Raw genomic sequence first — 22,925 nt, 5'->3', positions numbered from 1 at the left:
TTTCACGGAGCGCTGAGCCTGCTGCAAAGTCCTGGCTCCTGCTCTTCTTCTGAGCTTTGTTGTTTGAACATTTATGAACAAGGTTTAAAAAAAAAAAAATCCAATATCTTGTCTCTTGTCCTACATACCAGACTAGAAGGCAACTAGGATACGAAATAGCATGTACAAGAACAGGAGACCTTTTCTGCCAGGGCCTCTACAGTGATTTTTGTGGGGAAATACAGAATTACTTGAAGGTGTCTCAGTGCATAACTGCAGTGTCACTTTTAAGGGTTATTTCAGGTGAATTTGACTTGCTTCTGATGAAACAAGCACTCCTTATCTGTAATAATTTAGCAGCTTTGGGGTAGGAGCTATGTTCACATACACTCAGTGCCTGGTACATGAGACTCCTTTGGGGTGGGGTCCCAAGACACTACTTCAATTACTGCAGCTCATTAATAACCCAAGCTTAAGAGCAGGGAAGAGCATTAGCTCCAAGCAGCTGCTGAAGGACAGCGTGGCACAATGGCAGCTGTATCTGTGCACTGCAGACTCCAGGTGCTTCCACCAGGGTGAAGGTATATCATGGGGCTCAGCACAGCCAGGAAGCCAGCAGACTGCCCTCCTGGTTTTCAGTGCAAATTCACTGCCAGAGCTTCACGTCTGGCTCCCACAGCTCTCCCTCCAGTTGCTAGCCTCCCCTTGCAGATGGGTAGCACTGTGGACAGAAAAGGTAATTTGTTTTTTTTCCTGCAAGTGAATAGAGGTAGGGAGGGAAAAAAAGACCCAGCTTCCCTGTGAAGCGGGGCTGGCCCACGCTGGCAAGAGAAGGGCAGAATGGCTGTGTGTGGGAAAGCTCCCTATTAAACCTGGGGACAGCGGGGGGCTCCTGGAAGCGACAGTCACACAATGGTGCTTTTGTCAGAGAGGCACCAAAGGCCAGATGATGTCACCTTGCACTGGGCTGTGAGGCGGCTTGTATGCCTCAGGATGGAGCTCAGCAGCATCACATATCTTTTTAACAGGGAGGAGGCAATGAAAAGGCCGCTTTTATTCCACCCTTTTTAAAGGGCAGACGAAGAAGCTTTGTTCCAGAACAACTTGGCTGTTTTCAGAGGTAGAAACCCCCAGCTAAAGAGCCACTGCCTGTACCCCACCAGCTCCCATCATCTGCAGAAGCTGTAGTCTCCCCCATGGGTGCAACTTGGAGCGCTCTTTGCTCCACATCCTTTTGGCTGGCTCAGAGGAACATCTAAACTCTGGCCACATTCTTCACTTTGCCACCGCACCTTTTCATAGAATGACCAGACTAGCCTCGAAGGCTTCCTGGAACTCCAGCAGTTGGAGACCTCCCGTGATAAGGTCTGTCAGAGATGGGGAGAAAGGGGACGAAGAGGAAGGCCTAAACTAACATGCCCATCTGAATGCTTTCAGAACCTCAGGAAGCAGGATTCCCTCAGAACTCAAAGGGGATGTGCATGAAAGGCAGTGCTTTTCTTTGCCTTGCCCTTACCTGACCAACTTCCAGCCGCAGGCAGCATCCTCACAGCTCCTGCAGGATTTCTCTCCAAGCTCATCTGCACTGTAGCAAGGCCCTCAGAGAGCATGGCTCAAGACACCCTGCAGCACAGCCTCTTGCCAGCTTGGGACAGGGTCCTGAGCTGCTCTGGTGGTTACTGGGTGGGCTGTGGGGACTGCAGCCCCACAGGGGATCACGGGTTTGCACATGCTGTGTAGTGGGGATGTGTAATCCTTACCGTGAGTGGGTGCTGGAAACTCCTGATTTCAGCTGTGCTGTGCCTCGACTTGCCCGGTGAGCTCCTGATGAGTCGTCCTGCCTCAGTTTCCCATGCTGGGACTCCGGTTAGCATCTGCCCGTCCCAGAAAGAAGCTACAGTTCAAGATTCATGTCTGCAAAAGGACCTGAGTGGAAAGCTCTGTTCAGGGGAAGGTCTTCAGATTAGTCAGCTCCCAGTACAGCTGGTTTTGAATATTTATGAAAGCAGAAAACTGTCAGACATGTTTTGCCGAGCTGTACAGCTCCTTACCTGAAAGGAAGTGTTTTCTTAAAAACAGTGCTTGCTTATCTCAAGTTTTCCATAGACCCTCACTCTACCAGGGTGAGGGACAAAAGTCTGGGATGACAAAAGCAGGGTGTCTGCAAGGGGATGCAGCACAAGCTCCTTGAGCTGAAACAACCATGCAACATTGCTTTTTAATATGACTGGAGCCTGAAAACTGGTGTTGAGAGGGAGCATCTAGAGAGCCTGGATCCACAGGCTGCCCTCCTGTTACCACAGACTGCTTCTCTGCAGCTTCCAAAACAGTGGCAGGGGGACGGTACGTGGTACAGCTTCCTACGAGTGATTTTTTGCTAGATGCTGAGCAGTCTTGTGGCTTCACTCACATAAACCACCCTGGAGACTGACTACAAAGGCAAACTAGGAGTCTGCATGAGGCAGCCAGGCCAGGCATGCCCAGCATTCCTGGTGGTGCCTCATCCATAAACCTTGGTCCCCTAAAGAGCATCCTAAAAAGAGACAGAAAATGCCTGTGTCTCTGCAGAGAGCTGAAACATGTCCAGAGCCAAAACTAAGAGGAGCGAGGCCAAGCTCGCATGCCCCTTGCCATTTACAGGCAACTTTCAAGAAGTTTATTTTGGAGCTGCAGTTGTGAACTAAGCCAGGATCAGGGCTGAAGTGCCCTCCTGGTGCCTGGGGGCTTGGGAGGTACACGGCCATGAAGACCTGCAGATTAGACCCATTCATACAGTGCTGACAATGCCAAATTATAAAGTCCAGAAATGCTAATATTATCCTAGCATAATTCAGGTTTTTATTTCATCCCTCTCCCAAACTGCAGCACAGCTCAGTTCAGGTTGCAGCAAGAGCCTGGCCACTAGCAAGAGGTCTGGACAACAGGGACCTCACCATCCTGGGCCCATCCCATAATACCTGAGCGAGGTGAGCAGAGCAGGCCTGGTGCAGTAGCCAAGTTCAGCCAGGAGTCCGGATCATCAGGCAGGTCCATGGTGATGAGACTGGTCTGAGGCCAAGGTGGGACATCAGCACACAGGTCAGGATCAGCGGGTCCATGGCAGTCATGGCTGGCGCTCAGCTGGAGACCAACGCTCCCACACCACAGCTCACGGAAGGGGTTGAAGGCCCAGAGCCGAGCTTAAATGGAGCCCATGTGCCTGGTGCGTGGGGGTGTGGTGGAGGCCCCAGGTGAAGCTGGTCAGGACCGTTAAGGCCTGTTGTGGCCTCAGGGCCCTGGCACTGGGTGCGTGTTGTCTATGTGGAAACCAGAAGCTTAATTCTGTGCACCCTGTGGTCAGGGCAGTAAGCTGCAGAGCTGTTAGCTTTCCACGTTTCTGCAGATAAATGCACACCTGTGCCTGTGCACACTTGCTGTCATGGTGAAGTTGTCAAAATGAGAATAACCCAAGGTGTCAGCACAGCCCACCAAGAGAGAGCCCTGGCATGGAGCTGGGCTTGGTGAGAGGCTGTGGAGGACAGGGGCTGTCCTCCAGCTAGATCCAAGTGCCAGGGCTCCATTATTCTGGAGTCCGTCCCCTGCCCTGTACGAGCCTGCCAGTACCCCTGCTTCCACCTCCCGTCTCAAATAAGCCCTTGCCTGCCTGCTGGACCGAGCCATTGCCAGGAAGCAGATGGTTTTGCATACCTTGGCTGAGGTGTGTTGAAGAAACGTTGAGCTCTAGACTGGATTTTCCCATTAATACTTTGAACACAGATATTTGACAAGTTGTCTCCAGCTCCTGCACCTGAGCAGAACCACCACGCGTGGGGCACTGGCTCCAGGCAGCCCGCAGCAGCCCCATAAATCAGTCACCGGGGCCTGGCCTAACCCCTGTGTTCCTCGCCAGCACTGATCAAAGCCGAGGCTGCAAGTTTCTGCAGCTCAGGCTGTGGTCAGGGCTGTCGGCACCGCGGGGTGGTTGTACACAGACCGACCGCGGGCCTGAGGTGTAGGTGGAGACCTGGTGAAGGAGCGTGGAGCTCCCCAGGGAGCCTGTGCCTGCTGCCTGCGTCTCCCAGAGCTATGTGCAGAGCTGATGGGCAGGAAAGCACCCACGTACTGGGTCTTTCTGTGTGCGGTGGAGACCAGGCCAGAGCACGGGGAGACCTTCTGGGTGCATGACCCTGCAGGCTGTCCTTCCTCCCGGCACCACCGCACAATCCCCAGTCCTCCCCGGCTCCCCAGGCAGCAGGCAGCACAGCCGGAGCGCCGACAAGGAAATTGTAAATCCTGCGTGACAGCGGTGACCCCGCGTCCTCGCTGTGGCTGCCCCTGGCACCCCCCAGGTCACTGCGCGGGGACGGCCTGCAGAGAGCTTGCTTGGGGGGAAAGAGCTAATTTAAATGAGAAAAAAAGACTTTGGGTCCGTTGCCAGCATTCTCCTTGCCTATTGTACTCCCTGCTCGGCTTCTGCTTTCCCCTGGGCAGTTTTATGTTTCCAAGGACCATAAATTCTCGTTTTTCCACTGGGCAGGAGGTGCGCTCCTGGGCTGCGCCGCTTCCTGCCGGGTTTTGTGTCCGTGTTGCCCAGTTACTGCGGCGCAGCCCCGGGCTATGCCCAGCCCCATTCAGACCAGCTGTGGCCCCTGGCCCCGGCAGTGCGGCAGTGCGGAGGATTCGGGCAGGAGCTTGCTTTCCAGGAGGAGCAGAGGGAAGGCTGGGAGCCGGCGGCTTCCAGATGGAGCCCATGGGGCTCAGGGGTGACCTGAGAGGGTGTCCTCCCCGAGGGGCTGTCACCTGAAGGTGTGCTGCAGCAGGGGACGTGGTGACTCGCCAGGGGATTTGAGGCTGGGCTGTAGCTGGGGGCCCGAAGGGTGTGGGAACTGACAGTGTTCGTTTGTCAGATCCAAAGCGCCGGTAATCTGCCCTTGCTGAGAGCAAAGCCCACGGGGTTTCTGTGGCATCATTTCCAAGCAGCAGCCCTCCAAGCATCAATAATTCAAACAGAAGTTGAGATAACACCGTGTCCCCATTCCGTGCGGGCGGGTTTGGTCGGAAATTAATAACATTCCTGAAGCAGAAGTACTTGGATTCTCTGCGGCATTAATTCCTAGCATGGCATCCAGGCGGCATCAGAGGTTGCAGACTGCGGCCGGGAGGAGAGGCCTCCTCTCCTTCTGCAGGAGAGCAGGGCTGAGCAGATCTCTTCCCTCATTGCCGTGCCTCCAGTGTCCATCTGCTGGGGCCGGGGCTGCGCCTCGCCGCAGGGTTCTTTAGGGACACAGAAATCCCCGGGCTGCTGGGCCAGGAGTGGGGCTGGACAGCAGGCTGGGCTGGCTGAAGAATTTACAACTGCAGGAAGAAACAGGCCCTTCCCAAGCCTGTGGCATCGTCCTTCGGGCATGCAAACAAAGTACCTACCCACTTACTGACTTACTCCTGTCTCAGAAACCCAGAGAGCTTCTGCCTCTCCTTCCCGTACACCTCTACAAACCGCAGCACCAAGCCGGTGCTGGCTCCCGCAGCTCCCTCGGGTCTGGCCCTTCTGCTCTTTGTTAATGAGGAAGGTGCACTTTTTGGAAACAGAGCCTGCCTCCAGGACCTGAAAACTCTCTATTTTATGACATTTTTCATTTGCATAATGAAGGCCCTGATACCTTCAGTAATTAATCACATTAAGAATTGCTTCCTTGAATAACTCTATTCATGCAAGTTGTTCTTAGTGCTGGAAACTACATATGATTTCAGATGTGCATTAGCCCATCTCTTTCATCAGCAGATGGAAGCGGGTAACTGCATGTGTAATTTATATCTGCTTGGGTGGAATTATCAGATGAAATATGCATTACACAGCGTCATTAACATTTCTAGTCATACAGTCTTTAGCTCTTGGGTAAGTTAATATTACATGCCAACAGTGCGAGGGACTGTATGAGAGGCAAGGACCTGAACACAGGGATTTGAAAACAAAAATGGAAAGTATTCCAGGTCAGACACATCAGAAATAGAATTAATGAAGCTGCTAAATTAAAAGAGATGCAATGCCCTTTTCTGACCTGCATTTTTAATAAAATGTCCCCTCCTCTCTCCATAGCTGATACAACCGCCAGGTTTGCCTACTGGATCTCCACTTACAGGGGCAGCTCCCGACTCCTTAACATCCAGAAAGATCCTCCATAGGATAACACAAGCAGCAGGAGAATAACTTGAATCTCAGAAGGCAGATTCAGGGGTCTCACTCTTCAAGAAGGATTTCAGGGCCCTGTGGATTTTAATCATTTTCAGGCCAAGCTCTGACCGTCCGGCTTGACACCAGCCCGCGGGAGGGAAAAGGGCAGGGCCGGGCAGCTCACAGCAGCCCTGTGGCTGCCTGGGGGGCTGATGTCCAGCGTGGGTCCCCTGCAGAGCCCGTCCCGAGGTCAGGCTGTGCGGGACCCGGTGCTGAAGGAGGCTTCCCCTTCACTTCTGGCAGCGTCCGGCCGTGCACTGCTGCTGCTCCCGGTCGTTTGCTTTCTGTCCAAGACAGAAAGAAAAAAATATCTCTGCAAAACCCAGACTTGGACTTTGCTTAAAGTCTCTGAGTAAAGAGCCTTGTTTGAATGTAATTGCACCCCTGTTGCTACAAGGGGAAAATACACTGCATTGCTCTCTCTTTCTTGGAAAGCTCGGCTAGTATTTTCCCAGCCATTTGTGTACAAAGAAAGATAAATAGCTCTTTAGCGGGCAGAACAATCTCTCCCGTTTTTTTTTTGTTTTTTTTTTTTTGTTTTTTTGACATCCATGCCAGCACACGAGGAGCAGCAGCTTGGCGGAGCTGAGAGCAGGGAGGGTGCAGCCGCAGCCTGGCAGAGCCGGGAGCAGCAGCAGGGCAGGGCTGAGGCCGGGGCGCGGGCTGGGAGAAGCCCCACTGCTGCGTGCTGCCCCTGAGCTCGTGCAGGCTGCCCAAAATCCAAGGGATGCGCCTGCCGCCTCGCCCGTCGCTTTCACTCCTCCCTACATATACGTGTGCATCAAATTTAGCTCTGGCTTCACACGCAGTGGTGCTATAGATAGATTTTTAAAGAGCTCGTCTCAGAGCAATAATTCATGGGGAGATCAAAGGGCTAGGGTTTAATCAGGGGTCTGTCTGATACCAGCAACCTTGCAGAGTGCTGAGAATTCAATGAGCATCATCAAAGGCCTGATAGGCATGAAAAGCCGTCCAATTTTCTGCCCGTAGGGCTAGTGTGGCTTACAGGGCGTGCTGAGGAGCTGGACAGACTCCTGTCTGCTTTGCAGTGCTTGGGTGCTGTGCCGACAGAGCCCCACACACTCCAACATCAGGCTCTGATGGAGCTGCCTGGACTCCCCTAATGACTGAGCTGCTGCCTGCAGCTCCACTGACTCTACGAAGAGATAAGATTGCTAATTACATGTCTAATTACACAGCATAGGTAAGCTTCGGTCTGCGCTCTGCCTCTTGGCATCCCCTTGTCCTCCCCGTACCAGGATTACCAGACTCACGCGGTCTGCCTGGATTCTCCGGAGCAAGGGGTCAGAAGCCATCCCGGGGGCTGACTGCTGCCGTGTACGTGGCCCCCAGCCCTGCCACGGCACGGTTGTATTATGAGGCTATCAAAATGGGGGATTTGTAGCCTCTGCTTTCCAGATACAGTAACTGTACATCGAGTTAATCCAAAGGATTTCTTTTTTAATAGATGCACGGGGTCTGTCTCTGTGGCTGCGCTGACAGTAACGGCTGTGTGCTGGTTTAGATAAACCGAGGGTCTGGCCCAGGAAAGCTGGATTTCAGATAGGGACTGACAGAAAAAAATATAGGGTATCAAAATGCTGTGTTTGGAAGCCAAAACCAGTGCCTAAAATGGGGCCGGCAGGGATCAGCATGGTTAATACAGGCCTCCAGAGTGGAAAGGCTCTGCCGTGCTTCTTAGTTATCATCAGAAGCAACATTTAAAAGCCAGCAGTTTCATTTTTAACACAAATGGAGGCGAGTTCAAACTGCAGACACCTGCAGATAAGGAGTTGTTTTTTTCTCTAGAGATACCGAGCGCACTGAGGTTAATGTGATTATGTCAATGACTGAGATATAATTGCGTTACCGCCACCCATCTGGCCCTCCCTGCAACTCGTAAGTGATTTTATATTCCCCATGCACTGCAGCGCTGAAATACAAGGGCACTGGAGATGCCAGAAATCACTGCTTAGTGCCTGCCACAAGAGCCACCCCCCGGCAAGCTGCTGGTGCAGGTCCCACTGGACTATGCAAGGTGTTTCAAATGCCAGCACGTCAGGAAATTCCTTGTGGGTCTGGATTAACAGCCCTGGGCTGTGCCCTGTCCACACAGCACCTGGGCTGTTGGTCTGTGGTCCAGCACCAGCCACAAAGCCCCTCCTTGTCACCAGCACCCTTGCCCCTGGGAGCCCTGCGCTGGGCTCCGCCAGGACCCTGCTTACTGAGCCGAGTTCCCATCACAGGCTGGAACCACCTGGCTCCTGGTGTGGTCCAGAGGATGGAGCGCCGCTTGTCCCCCCCCGAGGGGCGCTCCTGCCAAGGGCAGGATCCCGCCAGCACCCCAGCTCCAGCAGCAGGTCCCTCCAACAAGGATTTTCTCAGCAGGATAAGCAAGGACTGCTTCCCTCGGCAGCTGGGATTAAAAACAAAAACATTTTCATGTGACGCACTGACTAATGCTGCACAGTCCGGTCCTACCTCTCTTCTAACCCGCCTTTGTCTTCCCATCAGTATGAATTCAAAGCCAAGAACATTAAGAAGAAGAAGGTGAGCATCATTGTGTCCGTGGACGGCGTGAAGGTGATCCTGCGCAAGAAGCAGAAGGTGAGGCTTCTCCAGCCCAGCGTACCCGGGACATTGGCCTTGACCATGTCAGAGTATTGCTGCTGCTCAGAGGAGCCAGACTTCTAACCAGAAGTGGCCTTTTCTTAAGAAACACACAGAATTTTCACAAGGAAAAAAACCTCCGTTTTTCACACACACAAAAAAAAATATGGTAGCAAAATCTCACTGAAAAAAAGAGTGGGAAAATTACACTGTGGGAGGAGGATTTTTTCTATCAAAAAATGTAAAGCTTTCAGGAAATGCAGTTTCTTTTCCTTGTTAATACCGGCAGGCTTCCTCCGCACTGCCTCGGCTGTGCACCTCTCAGCTCTCCGCGCCGGCTGAGCCCCGTGCCTGGGCTCACACCCGAGGAGAGCCAGCGGCTGCCCCCGATCTCCCAAGCCCCCGCTCACAGCCTTGTTCCCAAAAACATGTTAATCTTCTGCATATTTGATGATATAAGTTAATCTATAAATTAATCTTCGGAACAGTTTTCAGCCCTGGAGGCTATGATCGGATGACCAGATATGAGAAATGATCAAAGAAATCTATTTTAATCCAAGATACCGACCAAACAGCCACTGCTAACACAGTCACAGAATCATTTCAGTTGGAAAAGACCCCTAAGAAAATCTGGTCCAACCTTTAACCTGGCACTGCCAAGTCCACCACCATTAAACCAGTCCAGCTGTAGCCCCGATCTTGGCTTGGGGACAAATGTGCCTTTTTCCGTGGGTCCTGCCCATCGGCGTGGTGGAGTTTCAGTGCCTCTAATCCACCGTAACTGTGTTTCTGCCCTGCTTACAGCGCAAGGAATGGACCTGGGACGAGAGCAAGATGGTGGTGATGCATGATCCCGTGTACAGGTACGTGCCGGGGGTGCACCCCAGGTGCTTTTATCCAGCCCTGGGGGGATGCAGAGCTGTCCTCCTGCTTGTTCCACCTCCGGGAGGGCTGGCTGTCAAAGCTCCGTGAAAAATTAACGAGGCCGCAAAATTACTGCTAGCGGAGAATCTTTTTCATGCATTTTTGGGAGTGAGACAGACAGACTGAGCTGGCTTTGAAGCTGGCTCTGCACTGAGCAGGGGTCAGACGATGACCTGCAGAGATCCCTTCAACCTGAACTGCTCTCTGATGCTAACGCAGGGGACAGCTGCCTGTGGTCCCCTGCAGAGCACGGCTCGCTGGACGCTGTGAGCCTCTGAAGAAGGGCCTGATGTTGGGGCATGAGCTCTTAGAGGGAATTAACCCATACGGGAAGCACTGATTGCCATAGCACCTGCTCTGGGATCTCCAGGTACCTGGAGAAGAGAAGCACACCCAGAGGCATCTCCTGCTGCTCTGTGCCTGGCAGTGGCAGCGCTCAGAAAATCCTTCAGGGCTCTGTCCGGGGGCTTTTTCAACACGTCTGTCTGGGGGCAGAGCTGCTTCTGCATGTTTAATTCCCCCTGTGCTTTCCCCCAGAATTTTCTACGTGTCTCACGACTCGCAAGACCTGAAAATATTCAGTTACATCGCGAGGGACGGCGCCAACAACTCCTTCAGGTGCAACGTCTTCAAATCCAAGAAGAAGGTAGGACGCTGCGTCTGCGTCGGGCCCCGCGCCCCGCCTGCCGGGGGGTGGATGGGGCTGTGGGACCCCCGCCCAGGGCTGACGGGGGTGGGGGGGGTCTCTGCTCCGCAGAGCCAGGCCATGCGCGTGGTGCGCACGGTGGGCCAGGCCTTCGAGGTGTGCCACAAGCTGAGCCTGCAGCACGCCCTGCAGAACGCCGACGGCCAGGCGGACGGCGCCAGCGACAAGTCGGCGGAGGAGCAGCCGCCCGAAGGTGACGTCCAGCTCCCCACGGGGTCCGGGTGGCAGGGATGTGTTGGGGTGGGGGTGCTGCACAGTGACTTGTCCTCGTGGGCCGGCTCTGCTGACAGCGAGAGCTTTGTGGCCCATCTGTCTGGGGCCACGGGGGATCCGGCCTTCCCACCTCCCCATCCTGGGAACACGGAGGCTGAGCCTCCTTTTCCAGCAGGCTGGTGACCTGGCACGCCGCGTCACTCCTGCCCCACCGCAGCACACAGGGACTTGAAGCAAGGCTTGGCTCCTTGGCTCTTCTTCCTGGGCTGCTGTGGGGCTGGCGGCCCCAGCTGGCGGCTGTGCTTGGTTCATTTTATCCGTCTTGTTTGAAGTGCACCAGATAAAGGGCTCCAAGATCACAGATGTGGACGAGGTTGGCCTCGACTCTGATGGCATCTGCGTGTCTGAGAGGGGACCAGGAGAGCTGCCTGCTGCCAGGGGTGAGCTCAGCGTGCTGAAACCTGGACAAGGCACCAAGGACAAGAACTGCCAGGTAAAAGTGCACGGGGCCAAGCTGGGGATGCTGCTGATGTCCTTCTGCTCATGATGTTTTGGGGAGGGGTCTTCTATGCAGCCCCCCCCCTGCAGAGCCCATCTTCCCGGCGCCCCGGGGCAGCTCAGCAGCTGAAGCACGCCTTGACCAGACAGAGCCCTGTGCCCCATGCCACGAGGCAGCTCGGGCTCGCAGAGCACGCAGAGCCAGCCAGGGCTGTCACCACCATGGGCGAAGCACCCCCGTCTCCCTGGGCAGACCCACGGCAGGGCTGGCTGCTCAGCATCCAGCTGACCTGTGGCTAGGCTGTGTCCGAGAGCTTCCCCAACCCGTGAGAGTCCCCTGGTGCAGGGCAGAGCACAGGAGGGACCTGACTGAGTGCACTGAGAGTATCACACAGCGCTGGAAAGGGAAAACAAGGCAGGGACCCCAGCAGCAGCAGCGCCCTCTTAACAGGGGGAGACTAAGAGGTGTCTCCAGCAAGGCGAGCATTTCTGCGCCGTGCAGGTGGGTTTCTGCGCCCCAGGGCTGGTCTGCAGCGGTCGCCTGTCAGTGCTCTGGCAGTGACCCCAGCTCCCTGCTTCCCCCAGGCAGCAGCATCCCTCAGGGCAGCCCAGCCTCCGCAGTGAAGGCACCAAGGGTGCGCTCGGTGCTGGCCGTGGGCACGCCGTAATGAATAGCTGCTCTGCAGATCTGTTCAGCGAGCGTTTCCTGGCTGCCTTAATGGCATCATTTCATTTCACACAATTGTATCGCTTGCAGAGCCTGGCTGCAAACAGCTGCGATGAAATGCATTCAATTGGATTTATTTCCTTGGCTCAGAAGGCTGGGCTTTGCTCTGCTTTAACGTTTAGATGTGGATCTGACCGCTGCTGCCCTGGTGCCACCGCGCTGCCCAGGAGGTGACATGGCCGTGGGGTCACCACCCCTGCGCTGCGCTGGCCGGGGCTCTGCAGGGCCCACGCTGGGATGCCGGGGGCTGGGGGTGCACAGCACAGCGTGGACACGAGGGCTGTTTCTGGCAGCTGCACAGCGAGCAGTGCCCACCCTGGGTCTGGGTGGTGTGGGGAAGGCAGGGGGGGCTTTTGGGTGGCTGCCGGCCGCCCCCGTCCCAGCGCCCTGCCCTCCCTGCTCCGCGCTGCAGCCAGGCTCAGGCAGCCCTGAGGGGTGCTGCTGCCTGGGGGAAGCAGGGAGCTGGGCTCGCTCCAAAACGTTCTCACACAGATGCACAGCACCCAGGACTGCCCCCCTCAACGCTCCTGCAGTGCCAGGGCTGCGGGGACAGCTCTGCCCCCCCCCAGGCAGTGCCGCGGGGCCCCAGCGAACTCCTGGGGAGCTGCTGTCTGAACCCCAGCCCGAGCTAACCAACCCTCCCACCGGGCGTTTTCCCCTCGCCAGGACCCCGAGAGCTGCTCCCTGTGCCCGGCCGGCTCCCAGCAGCTGCTCAGCCCCGGCAGCCCCTGCTCCTCGGCCTCCATCACGCCGCTGGCCTCCCAGCACTGCCTCCAGCTCCTCCAGCAGCAGCTCCTCCAGCAGCAGCAGCAGACGCAGGTGGCGGTGGCTCAGGTACGGGTCCTGCCGTCCCGGGGGACACCCCCAGCCCCTCTCCTCGCCCCTCAGGACCGGGACGGGACCGAGTGGTACCGGGCAGCCGCTCCCGGCCCGCGGGGGCCCCGAGGACCGGCAGAGGGCGCCCAAGCCCCGCGCAGAGCCGGGGGGTGCCCGGGGAGCTGGGCTGGGGGGGACCCGGGGATGCTCCGGGGAGGGCCCTGGGGGACCCGGGGATGCTCCGGGGGCGCCCGGGGAGGCTCCGGCCCCGCAGCCCCGTCCCGCCCCGCAGGTGCAGCTGCTGAAGGACCAGCTGGCGGCAGAGACGGCGGCGCGCATCGAGGCGCAGGCCCGGGTGCGGCAGCTGCTGCTGACCAACCGCGACCTGCTGCAGCACGTCTCGCTGCTGGTGCGGCAGCTGAAGGCGCTGGAGAGCCGGGCACAGCGCCGGCAGCCGGGTGAGCGGGCGCGGGGACCGGGCGCTGCCAGCTCCGGGGACAATCGCGGCTCCCCGCTCACCCCTCGGCTCTCTCCCCGTCGCCGCAGTTGACCGCTCGCTGCAGAACCTGTCCCTGGCGCAGTCGCTGTCCCTCAACCTGAAGAACCACTACAGCCTGGACGTCGCCCTGCCCTCCACCTCCACGCCCGCCAGCGTCCTGGGCAGCCCCGTGGGCCCCCGCTCGCTGTCGGCCCTGGGCGCTGGGGATTCCTACCTCAACCTGCTGGGCCTGGAGAGGGGCGGCCCCTGCTTCGGCAGCAAGGAGGGGGACGAGAGCCTGGCCGCCGCGCTGGAGGGGCAGGACGGGCTCGGCAGGCGCGTGGAGGGCTCCGAGGTCAGCGACGTGGCTCTGCTCAACGGGAGCGGCCGGCAGAAGGCAGAGGACGTGGACAGAGGGGACGAGGACAGGTGGGGCTCCGCTGCCTCTGCTCCCACCTGCCGGAGCGGGAGCGCCGCGGTGCTTTCATCGCTAATCCACACGAATTAATATGAAGAAAATTAACTTTATCCCAGCCAAAAGCAGTACAACAGCACAGCGCCTGCAGCGGGGCGCTCACAGCTGCCCGGGGAGGGAGGGCTGTGCTCTTGGTCCCGTGGCTCAGGGGCAGGGACGGGCAGCACAGGGTCTGTGCGCTGGCTGAGACCAGGAGGGCAGAGCTGGGGTGTGGAATCCACCGTCTCCACCCCTGGGGACAGGGATGAGGGTCACTGCCTGTCCTGCTCCTGTCCAACTGGAGCGATGTGGTCAATGCCGCACCACTGCAGCACCCCAGCTCCAACATACGCAGCAATGGGTTGCACTGAACCGAGCCACAAAAGGCGTCTGCCTTTTGGAGAGCCTGGGGCAGCCCGACCGAGCCATCTGCACAGGTAAGCAACTACTTGCCCATCACCTCCTCTCTGCTCTTGCTTCCCAGGCGGCAGCAGCCCATTCCCAAGCTGAACCCGCCGCCACCCATCCTACGCAAGAGGTCAAGCAAGACCTCCCCGAGCCTGGAAGTGGAGGCTAAGCCCGAGAGCACTGCCCACGTGAGCCTTCCCAGCCCCAGCGTGTCCAGCCTCACCAACATCACTGCCAGCTCCCTCACCCTCTTGGACTCTGAGACAAGGACTCCTGCTTGGAGCGCTGCCGCCAGCACAGAGCCCGTCCCCTCCAGGACCTTCCAACGTGTTCTCAGCAAGGACAGGGCTGGGGAGAACGGGCACACGTCCCCACCAGCCAGCTGCCACGACCCGGCAGCCAGTGAGGTCCTGGGCAAGGACTTGGCTGTGCTGGTGAGCCCCACGGACAGCATACCGCCCTTCTCTCCTGTGGACGACACCTGCCTACACATCAGCTTCTCAGAAGATGAGCTGCTGGAACCGGAGCTGGACACTGTGGTGGGGCCCAGCAGGGTCCCCTCTTAGTCGGACCACGGCGTGTGGCAGCTGGCTGGAGGCAGCCCCAGCGGCTCCATCCACACCTCTCCCCAACCTGCGCTGGGGTTGGGGGCCCTCGCGCCCCAGCTGGGCAGCAGGTCCCTTCTCTGTCCCTGCCCGCTGCACCAGCTCACACTGCCCTCCCGCTGTCCCCTGTCCTTGTCTGCCTGTCCTGCCTCTGCTCGGGGTGTCACGTTGGTCCCTGCCTCTGGGGAGCTCTCGCTGCTGCTATCAGGCAGGGGCACAGGCCACGCTCACCACTACGTCCCTGCTGCTGACAGCCCGGGGCCACCCCAAACTTCCTGCAGCAGGGTTGCCTCCTCTGGCCCCCGTGCAGTGGGGTGGCCTGCGGGGGTCTTGGGAGGATGCAAACAGTGCTGCTGGACACCAGGACATGCTGGATGCGGATGGCACTGGTTGGGCTTGCTCTGAGGCGGTTCCCAGCCAGCCAGCGGTCACCGCACGGTGCTGTGCTCACCGTCACCCTGCCTGTCCCACCCCAGAAACATCCCTGGAGCTCCTGGGGAGGGGCACGGCAGGGCTGTAAATACTCGGACACGAGGCTCCTGCTGCTACCCCAGCCCATCAGAGTCCATCCACCCTAACACCATGTGCCACCCCAGCGGGTGCTTCGCTGCCCTGACACCAGCCCTGTTCTGGGGACAGCAGCCTCACTTTCCTGCTGCCACGTCCCCATGCGGCGATGCCACCGCTGCCTCCCTCAAAGGTGCCTTTTCCTGCTGCCCATGCGGGCTGGGGGCCGCCCCACAGGAGGCCACTACGGGGCGATCAGGTGCAGGGGAGCCCGGAGAGCCCATTGCTGCAGCGGGTGCTGCCTGCACCTTGGGGTGTTGGAGGCAGCTGCTCCGTGGTTGAGCCTCGCTTGCCTCTGGGCAGGCGGGGGCCGCAGGCGGACGCTGCTATGTCATGTTGGGGCGTTACAGTACAGTTTGGGTTTGTTTGGGAAGTGTGAATGTCTGGGGATGAGTTTGCATACTGAAGGTCCAAGGAAGAAACCCAGCCCTGGGGGAACACCCGAGGATGCCGGGTGCTGCCACACGTCCCCCAGCAGCACAGGAGCTGGGGCGGGTTTTGGGGAGGGACCCCGGGAGGCGATCTTCATGTGGGTGTCTGCGAGAGGGGCTTTGGGAAGGTGCTGGAGGGTCGAGGTGGGGAAGTGTCAGGAGATGGAGAATCGGAGCAGCTCTGCCCCAGTCCCGGTGCAGCACGAGGGGGTGGTGGGACCCCAGGGCCCCCCGGCTGCACAGCACCGCGGGGCCCAGTGCTGGCCAGGAGCCGCCGAGCGGGAGCTGATAGCAGAGGGCCCTTGGCACCGCTGCGGTGGGAGCTGCGGGCTGGTGGAGCTGTGGTCGGGCTGTGCGTTAGCGTGGTAGAGGCAGAGCGACCGCTCCTTAGGAGATAACGTACACTACGGTTTGGTAACTGACTTTTAAAGAAAATAAACGTCTTGGGTTTGCAGAGCCAGTGCTGTGGTCCCTGACCTGCTCGCGGGAAACATCTCGCCGCCCAGCCACGTCAGTGCCCTGGGGTGCAGGCTGGGGCTGTGAAGTTTTCCTGGGGCAGTGAGATCCCAGCTGGAAGCCAGGGCAGCCCCTGGCCTCCAGCCTGCTCCCCTGCCAGCCCCAGCACGAACACGGGCCCCAGCTGCTGCCCCTCACCATGCCAGTGAGGATAGCAGGAGGCCTCGTGTCCCCACAGGTGCTGCCACGTGGGGGACAGGTTCCTCATCAGGGACAGGGCCCATTTCCAGAGCAAACCCCGCAAGCACACGGTGCCTGCACCCAGCTGCACCGCACCCGATGCTGCCACCCACCACAGCCCCCACACCCCTTGAGGCTCCCAGCTGGGACGGGGCAGCCACAGCTCCCTCTGCCCTTCCACACCCTGGTTCCTGCTCCCAAACTAAATCGTGGCCCCAAACCCCCAAACCAAGCCCAGCCCAGGTGCACAGGGAGGGAGAGCCCTGGGGGAGGCAAAGCCCAGCCCTGTGGGGTGTGACCCAGGTGGGGACAGGGACCCCAAGCACCATGCCCCCAGGCCACCCGCAGTGCCCATGGCCCCGGAGGGGCTGCAGCCAGCAGCAGAACGGGCCCAGGACGAAGGCATCCTCGGGGGCTTGGCCGAGGGGCGGGATGGAAACACAGCCTCCGCAGAGACATCTGCCTGGCGGGGCCGTGCAGGGAGGGGGCACGTCCAACCCCACGTTTTATTATGCTTCCTTCATGGGAAGAAACTTTTTCCTTTGCTGTCTGGTAAGCTGCTAGCAATCATCAGGCAGGCAGGTGGTAAAGATTCATATCCATCAAACAATGCCATTTAGTTTGTAACCTGTGACTAAATCTGGTGTTAGCTTTAATTTCAGAGTCTGCTTTAGGGCTCGCTTGTTAATCTCTATGCAAAGCAGATGAAATGAATATGCAGCATTTTGGATGTAATTGTACGGCTTCAATTCAGCACTATAATTTTCCAAACAGGATCTTGCAATCAAGCTTCTATTCATTAGTGTATAAACAATTTAGTTTCTCAGCTCTCCAGTATGCCAATCATTTCAATGGAGTGAGCATCTCTGACAAAAAGAGGAGGAAAGTTTCCTTTGTGTAACAGAGGTAAAAGTTGCTCCATACTTCAGGCAATTCCCGCCCGGCAGACCCAGGCCATTTCTGCTGAGGCGGCCGCATCCCGATGCCCCACAGCACCGCCACCAAACGCTGCCCGGGGGCAACGCCGCGGTGGCTCCAGCTTCTCCCAGCCAGCACAACCCTGAGCACCGCTGGTTCTGCCGGCGAGACCCCAGAAGGTGAGCAGGGACCCCGCAGGATCCCTCCTCCCAGGAAGGTGCGGCTGCACAGCACCTCCAGGCTGCGGCTGGGCATCGTGGTGCTCTCCCCGTGGCTCTGCTCCCTCGCCAACGTGCCCGGGATGTGGCCGTGTCCCTGTCCCTCGAAGGAGAGGTGGGACCGGCCCCGAGCCTCGACAAAGGGAAGCACCGTCGGCAGAGACGCTTCGCGCGGTCTCGGTTTCCAAATGAATATCGACAGCGCTAATTACAGGCCGCCATGCAGACAGCTTATTAGCTTGTCACAAAAAGACGGTATTGAACTCAAAGCCCGCGGTATTCACGGAGCGCAGCAAGACGCTCCCCAGACAGCACAGTGAACCAGGCAGGCGAACAACCTCCAGCAAAACTAATTACTTCCTGATTGTCTACGGCCACCCACTGGGTATAATAGTATAGACTAAATTTGGCATATACATAACTAAGCACTCGGCACCAATTTGGTGTACAATAATCATCCTCTGTGTTGCATAATTAAAATCTGATCACTTGGAATAATTATTTCATATTCCCGGCACTGGGTGAGGACTGCATGGTGCGGCGCGGCGGGGGCGCGGGAGCCTGGCGGGCAGGGATGGGATGGCGGCGGCAGGGCCCCGCAGAGGCTGCCTGCTCCCATGGTGGTGCCCAGCTCACGGGTGCCATGGAGCCACTTTCGTGCTGCCCCTGCCCAGAGCCCGCTCAGGACAGGTCCGTCCCCGTGTCCCCACAGTGGCCGTGCATCGCATTGACCTCCTGCAAGCAGGCTGCTGACCCCCCCGCCTGCCCGGCCAGGACGCTCGCCGCCTGGCCCTATTGTCATCGTGCGTCTGCTAAAGGCGTTTGGAAAGACAGGGCAATAAAAAATAAAATAAAACGGAACGTGTGTGTCTAATCCATTAACTTCCTCTCGCGGGCTCCCCAGGGACCCGGTGAGGAGGAGAAAGAATACATGGATATTGCACGCGCCCTGGCATTTTGTCCCTGGGCCAGCCCCGCCACTGGCCGCTGCCACAGCTTGCGCCATCCCGGGCTCATAAATCAGCACGGGCGACAGCGTTTCACAGCTCGCTTCCCAGCCAGGATATTGCCATTCCTGCTGATTACACGGCCAGCGCGCGGGGGAAGCTGCATCTCCCACTTCCAGGAAGGGAGGATCCACAAGGAAAACGCATTGATAAAAAGAAGAACGAAATCAGCTTTGTTCACGTTGCGAATCTCCTATTGTTCCTGCTGCGACCGTCGGCCGTTGCTGGAGAAAGTATTTCCTCAGCGATAAATCTCCTGGGCTCCTCAGCAGCCCTCGCCTTGGCACCAGACCCTCCTTGGGTTGTTTTGCAAGAAAAAGCAGCTTTCACCACTACACCAGCCCTGCACAAGAGCCCCTGGCCTCAGGACCGACCCAGCACCAATTTCTCAGCCGATTTTGCTGATTGAGCTCATTGCCCGAGAGCAGGCGATCAAAGCAGCATCGTGCCCCTGGGAGGGGTGTCAGGCAATTCAAGGTGTGAGCTCGGTCCCAAGCCCCTCATTTTGGGGGATGAGAGCTGTTCCCAGTGCAGGGGACCCAGGGCCGTCCCAGGGGTCCCCGCCCATGTCTGCAGCCAGCACCACACTGGGTTCCCGCACCACCGGTCCCCAGTACCTCACTCGCCCCTGCCCCTCGGAGCACGCTATGGCCGGTGCCACGCACGTGCTCCTGGGCAGCACGTAGCAGCCGGCGCAGGCCGGGGAACGCGAGTCTGACCGGGGCCACATTAATCCCAGCGCCAAAACGCAGAGCTGGCTCCGGCCAAGTGCTTGAAATACGGGAGTCAGGCTGACAGTTGTACAAGAAAAATAGATCAAGTTTCCAAGAAAATACAGGCGAGCTGATCTGATTTTCATCAGCATCTTCAGCTGCCTTTCGGGAAGCCCCAGCCCTCTCCTCATTCCTGGTCTCCGCTTTACAAACCACTTAATTCCTTGTTGCTTTGGAAACCCTCGCAAAGACCCTCTGCATCCCCCAAAATAACAAGCAACAGATGCTGCTTTGACCTCAGCAACTTCCTGGAAACATACATTTGTCAAAATAAAAATAAAAAGATTAATGTGAGGAAGGCTCTTAAATTATAAGGAAATAGCAGACACGAGAGCCCAGGCGTGCACGCCTGCCATTTGTAACGGCAGCGGAGCACTCAGGCGAAGGAGCCCAGGGCCGGCCACAGGGGACCAGGGAGATCCCCACATCCTTCGAGGTCCCCACACCCCTGCTGCTCCCCAAAGCCAGGAGTGGCCACAGGCACAGGGGCTGTCGGTGCGGGGGCACCCACGGGCTCTGCCAGCACTGCAGGTCCCAGCCGGTCAGGCACAGGGCACCCATCCACCCTGACAGCAGGGGCTTCGGCTTCTGAGAGATAACTCACAGCCTTGCTTCAGCTTGGGTTGGCAAAGCAGTTTGAGGGTAAACATTGAAATTTACACTTTCGACATTAAACAAAAGCTTAGAATTATTTATGTTGGAAAGGCCCCTTAAGATCATCCAGTCCGACCATCAACCCAGCACTGCCAAGTCCACCTCTAAACCATGTCCTTCAGTGCCACAGCCACACATCCCTTGAACGCTTCCACCACCTCCCTGGGCAGCCCATTCCAATGCTCTATCACCCTCTCCGTGAGGAAATTCTTCCTGATGTCTAACCCAAACCTCCCCTGGTGCAACCTGAGACCATTTCTTCGCATCCTGTCACTTGTCACCCAAGAACAAGACCAGCACCCTCCTCACGCAGCCTCCTTTCAGGCAGGCGTAGAGAGCAAGGATGCCTCCCCTCAGCCTCCCCTGCTCCAGTTCCCTCAGCCGCTCCTCGCCTCCTTTTCCAGACCCTTCACCAGCTTCACTGCTCCACTCTGAACACATCCAGCAGCTCGCTGAGGGGCCCAAAACTGAGCATAGCACTCAAGGTGGGGCCTCACCAGCGTGGGGTACAGATGGACAAGCAACATGTTCCCAAGCAGCCCCTTCCCACACAAGGTTTAGGTTCAGTTCCTGCCCCCCACCCCCCCAATGTGCCATTTCTCAGATTACCTGGGGATGCTGCTTTCTTTTAGGGTTTTTAAAGCACTTTGCTCATGCTGCAGCAGCAGTGAGATGTGCAAGCAGCTGTCAACCAGGACCTTCTCGGGTCAGGGTGCTGAAGGCCGGTTGGTTTCACTCTCTCCCTCCAACTGCAGTGGCCCAGCAGGTCCTGGGGCTGGCGCATGGACACGAGCACTACTGAGGGCACGAAGCCCCCGGGGGCTCCTTGCTGTCAGGGCTCGTGACAGCCTCAGGGGTAAGTGACATGATGTGACATGACATGGCGCCCACAGCACTTACCAGGGCCTGGGGGCAGGCAGGGGCAGCTCTGCAGGCTCCATCCAGGGGGAGATTCTTTCCCCTCCCAGCTTTATAGGATCAGCCAGCAACGAGCTTGGCCTGGTGTGAGGTGGGGCTGGGTGGCTCTGGGGGGTTGGTGCACCTGTGTGCAGGCCCCATCCCCATCCCGCTCCCAGCTTTGTGCTGCTGTGTGGCCCCATGGGACCAAGGAACATCGCTCCCTCAGGATGAATCCTGCCAGGCAGGGGTGCACAGGTCTTGCTGGGGGTGCTGGGGACGTGGCGGTGCCATGGGGTGGGCGCAGCCTGGTGGCTCTGCACCAGCACCACAGGGTGCCGGGGTGCTGCTGCGCCGCAAATGCAAATCCTGACCCGGGCTGGGCCGGGGGCTCTGCCTTCCCCAGCACCCGCGTAATGCCTCTGGTAGCCATGGCAACCGCTATATACATTTACATATTCTTCCCGTTAATCACAGGGACATCCAAGCAACTGTCTTTGCTGGGGGTTGTTTCCATTCCTCTGAACAAGGGCTGGAGCCTTACCCACCCGCAGCCGCTTCCCCATGCGAACGAATCCTCCACGTCCCCACTTCTAGCCTTCTAGCCCCATTTGCCTACCTGAGGAAGAAAAAGAAATTACAGAACCCAGAAAGTGCTTTCGCATTGTGTCCTGCAGCCTCTTCCCTGCAGCTTTCAGGGCCGTGGTGTTGGGGCTGGGCCCTGAGCGCCTGGGCAGGGTGCTGGAGCCTGTGCCAGGGCGGAGAGGAACGGGCCACTTGGGGAGCCTCAAAAACATTTTTCCATGGCATTAGCAAGAGCCAGGAACTTCCCGGTGAGCCCACTGGTGCCGGCAGGTGCGTGCGGGCGCTGCCAGCTCCCAACACCAGTGCCAGAGGCCTCCTGTGCCAAGAGATAATGAGAGCTGTCCTGCGGCTCAGCACAGCCGGCCCGGCTGGCTCCCGTCACGGCCGTGCGGTGCTGCCTCAGCCCCGGCTCCTTTTGCGCTCAGCGTTGCTCACCCAGAAGGTTTCGCCACGTTTTTCCCTTGTGGGGTACAGCTGGCAGTACCTCAGCGCGGCCAGGAGAGCCGGGAAGGGACTCCATTTGCTGAGTTACAGGAGGAGGAAAGCCATTAGAGCGAGCCTTTCTGATTAATTGCACACTTAAAGGGAGCATCGCATGGAGCCGTGTCCTCTGCCATGAGCACGGCCGGGGAGCAGAGTGGGGTCCTGCAATGTGGTGTGGGGAGCAGCACGCCGAGCGCTGCAGGGACACCGTCCCTGTGCTGCCTCCTCCTGCTGCACCCACACGCTGCTCCCGGGGGGCTGCAGGGCCCTACAGCCCTGGGGTGGCATCGCAGCATCAGTGCCAGCAGGACAGCCCTGGGCACATTGTCTGTGCGTGTGTGGAGCAGCCCAGCCCTGGCCCCACGCTGCCAGCATTGCAGACCCACCGGTTTCCTCTGCCCTTTCCACCGAACCAACCCACAGAAAGTTTTATAAACTTGAGGAAACGCGAGTCAAAGCAGAAGGAGCCCGAAGCTGAGCCAAAGCGTGACCTCAGCAACCTCCCCTCTTTGTCCAGCCCGGGACCTCGTTATTATCTGTCAGCATTTGCTGAATCTCCTCCTTCGGGGCCACACCAGGCCCTTCCGGAGGCGCGGGGCCTCGCCACAGCCCGCGCTCCTGATGCCTGCGTTATCTCTGCCGCTTCCAGCTCTGCTTCCCTCGCTGGCGGGGCGATGCCTGCTGGGGCTGGCAGCACCGGGGTCTGCGCGGGTGGGGGTCACCCCGCTGCACCGCGGGGCTGGCAGCAGGACACGAGGACAAGAGCGCAGAGCCCTCGCCGTGCCTTTTGGAGGGGACACGGGGACAGCGTTGGCCCCAGTATGATGCTCCCAGCCTGGCCGGAGGAGGCAGCGAGCCCCAGCAGAGCAGGGGCTGGGAGACGGTGGAGCGCAATTTGCTGTCTGAAGTATGAGCTTGCCCGTCTGACATGAGGGCAGTGACAGGCAGGGAGTGTTTGGTGCAAAGGAAGGAAATGGAAGAATTAAATCCACAGAACTTCCCTGCTTTTGTTCTCCCTCCCACCCCCGCTCTCCTCCTTGGCCGCTTGCTCTTCTCGCTGGATGTGT

The 22,925-nt window shown here is 58.3% G+C and overlaps 3 protein-coding genes across 9 annotated transcripts in view; all 3 read left to right on the top strand.

The window, feature by feature from the left end:
* LOC118252268 (carboxyl-terminal PDZ ligand of neuronal nitric oxide synthase protein-like) overlaps window positions 1-16,076 on the top strand; it is a 31,657-nt gene extending 15,581 nt beyond the window's left edge. The window contains exons 3-11 of the mRNA XM_035555361.2: window positions 8,705-8,797; window positions 9,605-9,663; window positions 10,262-10,370; window positions 10,482-10,623; window positions 10,976-11,136; window positions 12,535-12,702; window positions 12,977-13,142; window positions 13,231-13,591; window positions 14,101-16,076. Coding sequence (XP_035411254.1) covers window positions 8,705-8,797; window positions 9,605-9,663; window positions 10,262-10,370; window positions 10,482-10,623; window positions 10,976-11,136; window positions 12,535-12,702; window positions 12,977-13,142; window positions 13,231-13,591; window positions 14,101-14,590 — 1,749 coding nt within the window. The 3' untranslated portion in view covers window positions 14,591-16,076. The remainder of the gene's footprint in view (window positions 1-8,704; window positions 8,798-9,604; window positions 9,664-10,261; window positions 10,371-10,481; window positions 10,624-10,975; window positions 11,137-12,534; window positions 12,703-12,976; window positions 13,143-13,230; window positions 13,592-14,100) is intronic.
* MRRF (mitochondrial ribosome recycling factor) overlaps window positions 1-22,925 on the top strand; it is a 217,363-nt gene that overhangs the window by 125,691 nt on the left and 68,747 nt on the right. The gene's annotated exons all lie outside the window — the stretch shown is intronic.
* The window catches only part of MORN5 (MORN repeat containing 5), a 173,696-nt gene that overhangs the window by 125,685 nt on the left and 25,086 nt on the right, over window positions 1-22,925 (top strand). The window lies entirely within an intron of this gene.

This window comes from Cygnus atratus, chromosome 19 (assembly GCF_013377495.2).
Source record: "Cygnus atratus isolate AKBS03 ecotype Queensland, Australia chromosome 19, CAtr_DNAZoo_HiC_assembly, whole genome shotgun sequence".
NCBI classification, from domain to species: domain Eukaryota; kingdom Metazoa; phylum Chordata; class Aves; order Anseriformes; family Anatidae; genus Cygnus; species Cygnus atratus.
The sequence above is the reverse complement of the archived record's forward strand: the minus strand, read 5'-3'. Positions and strand labels throughout refer to the sequence as shown.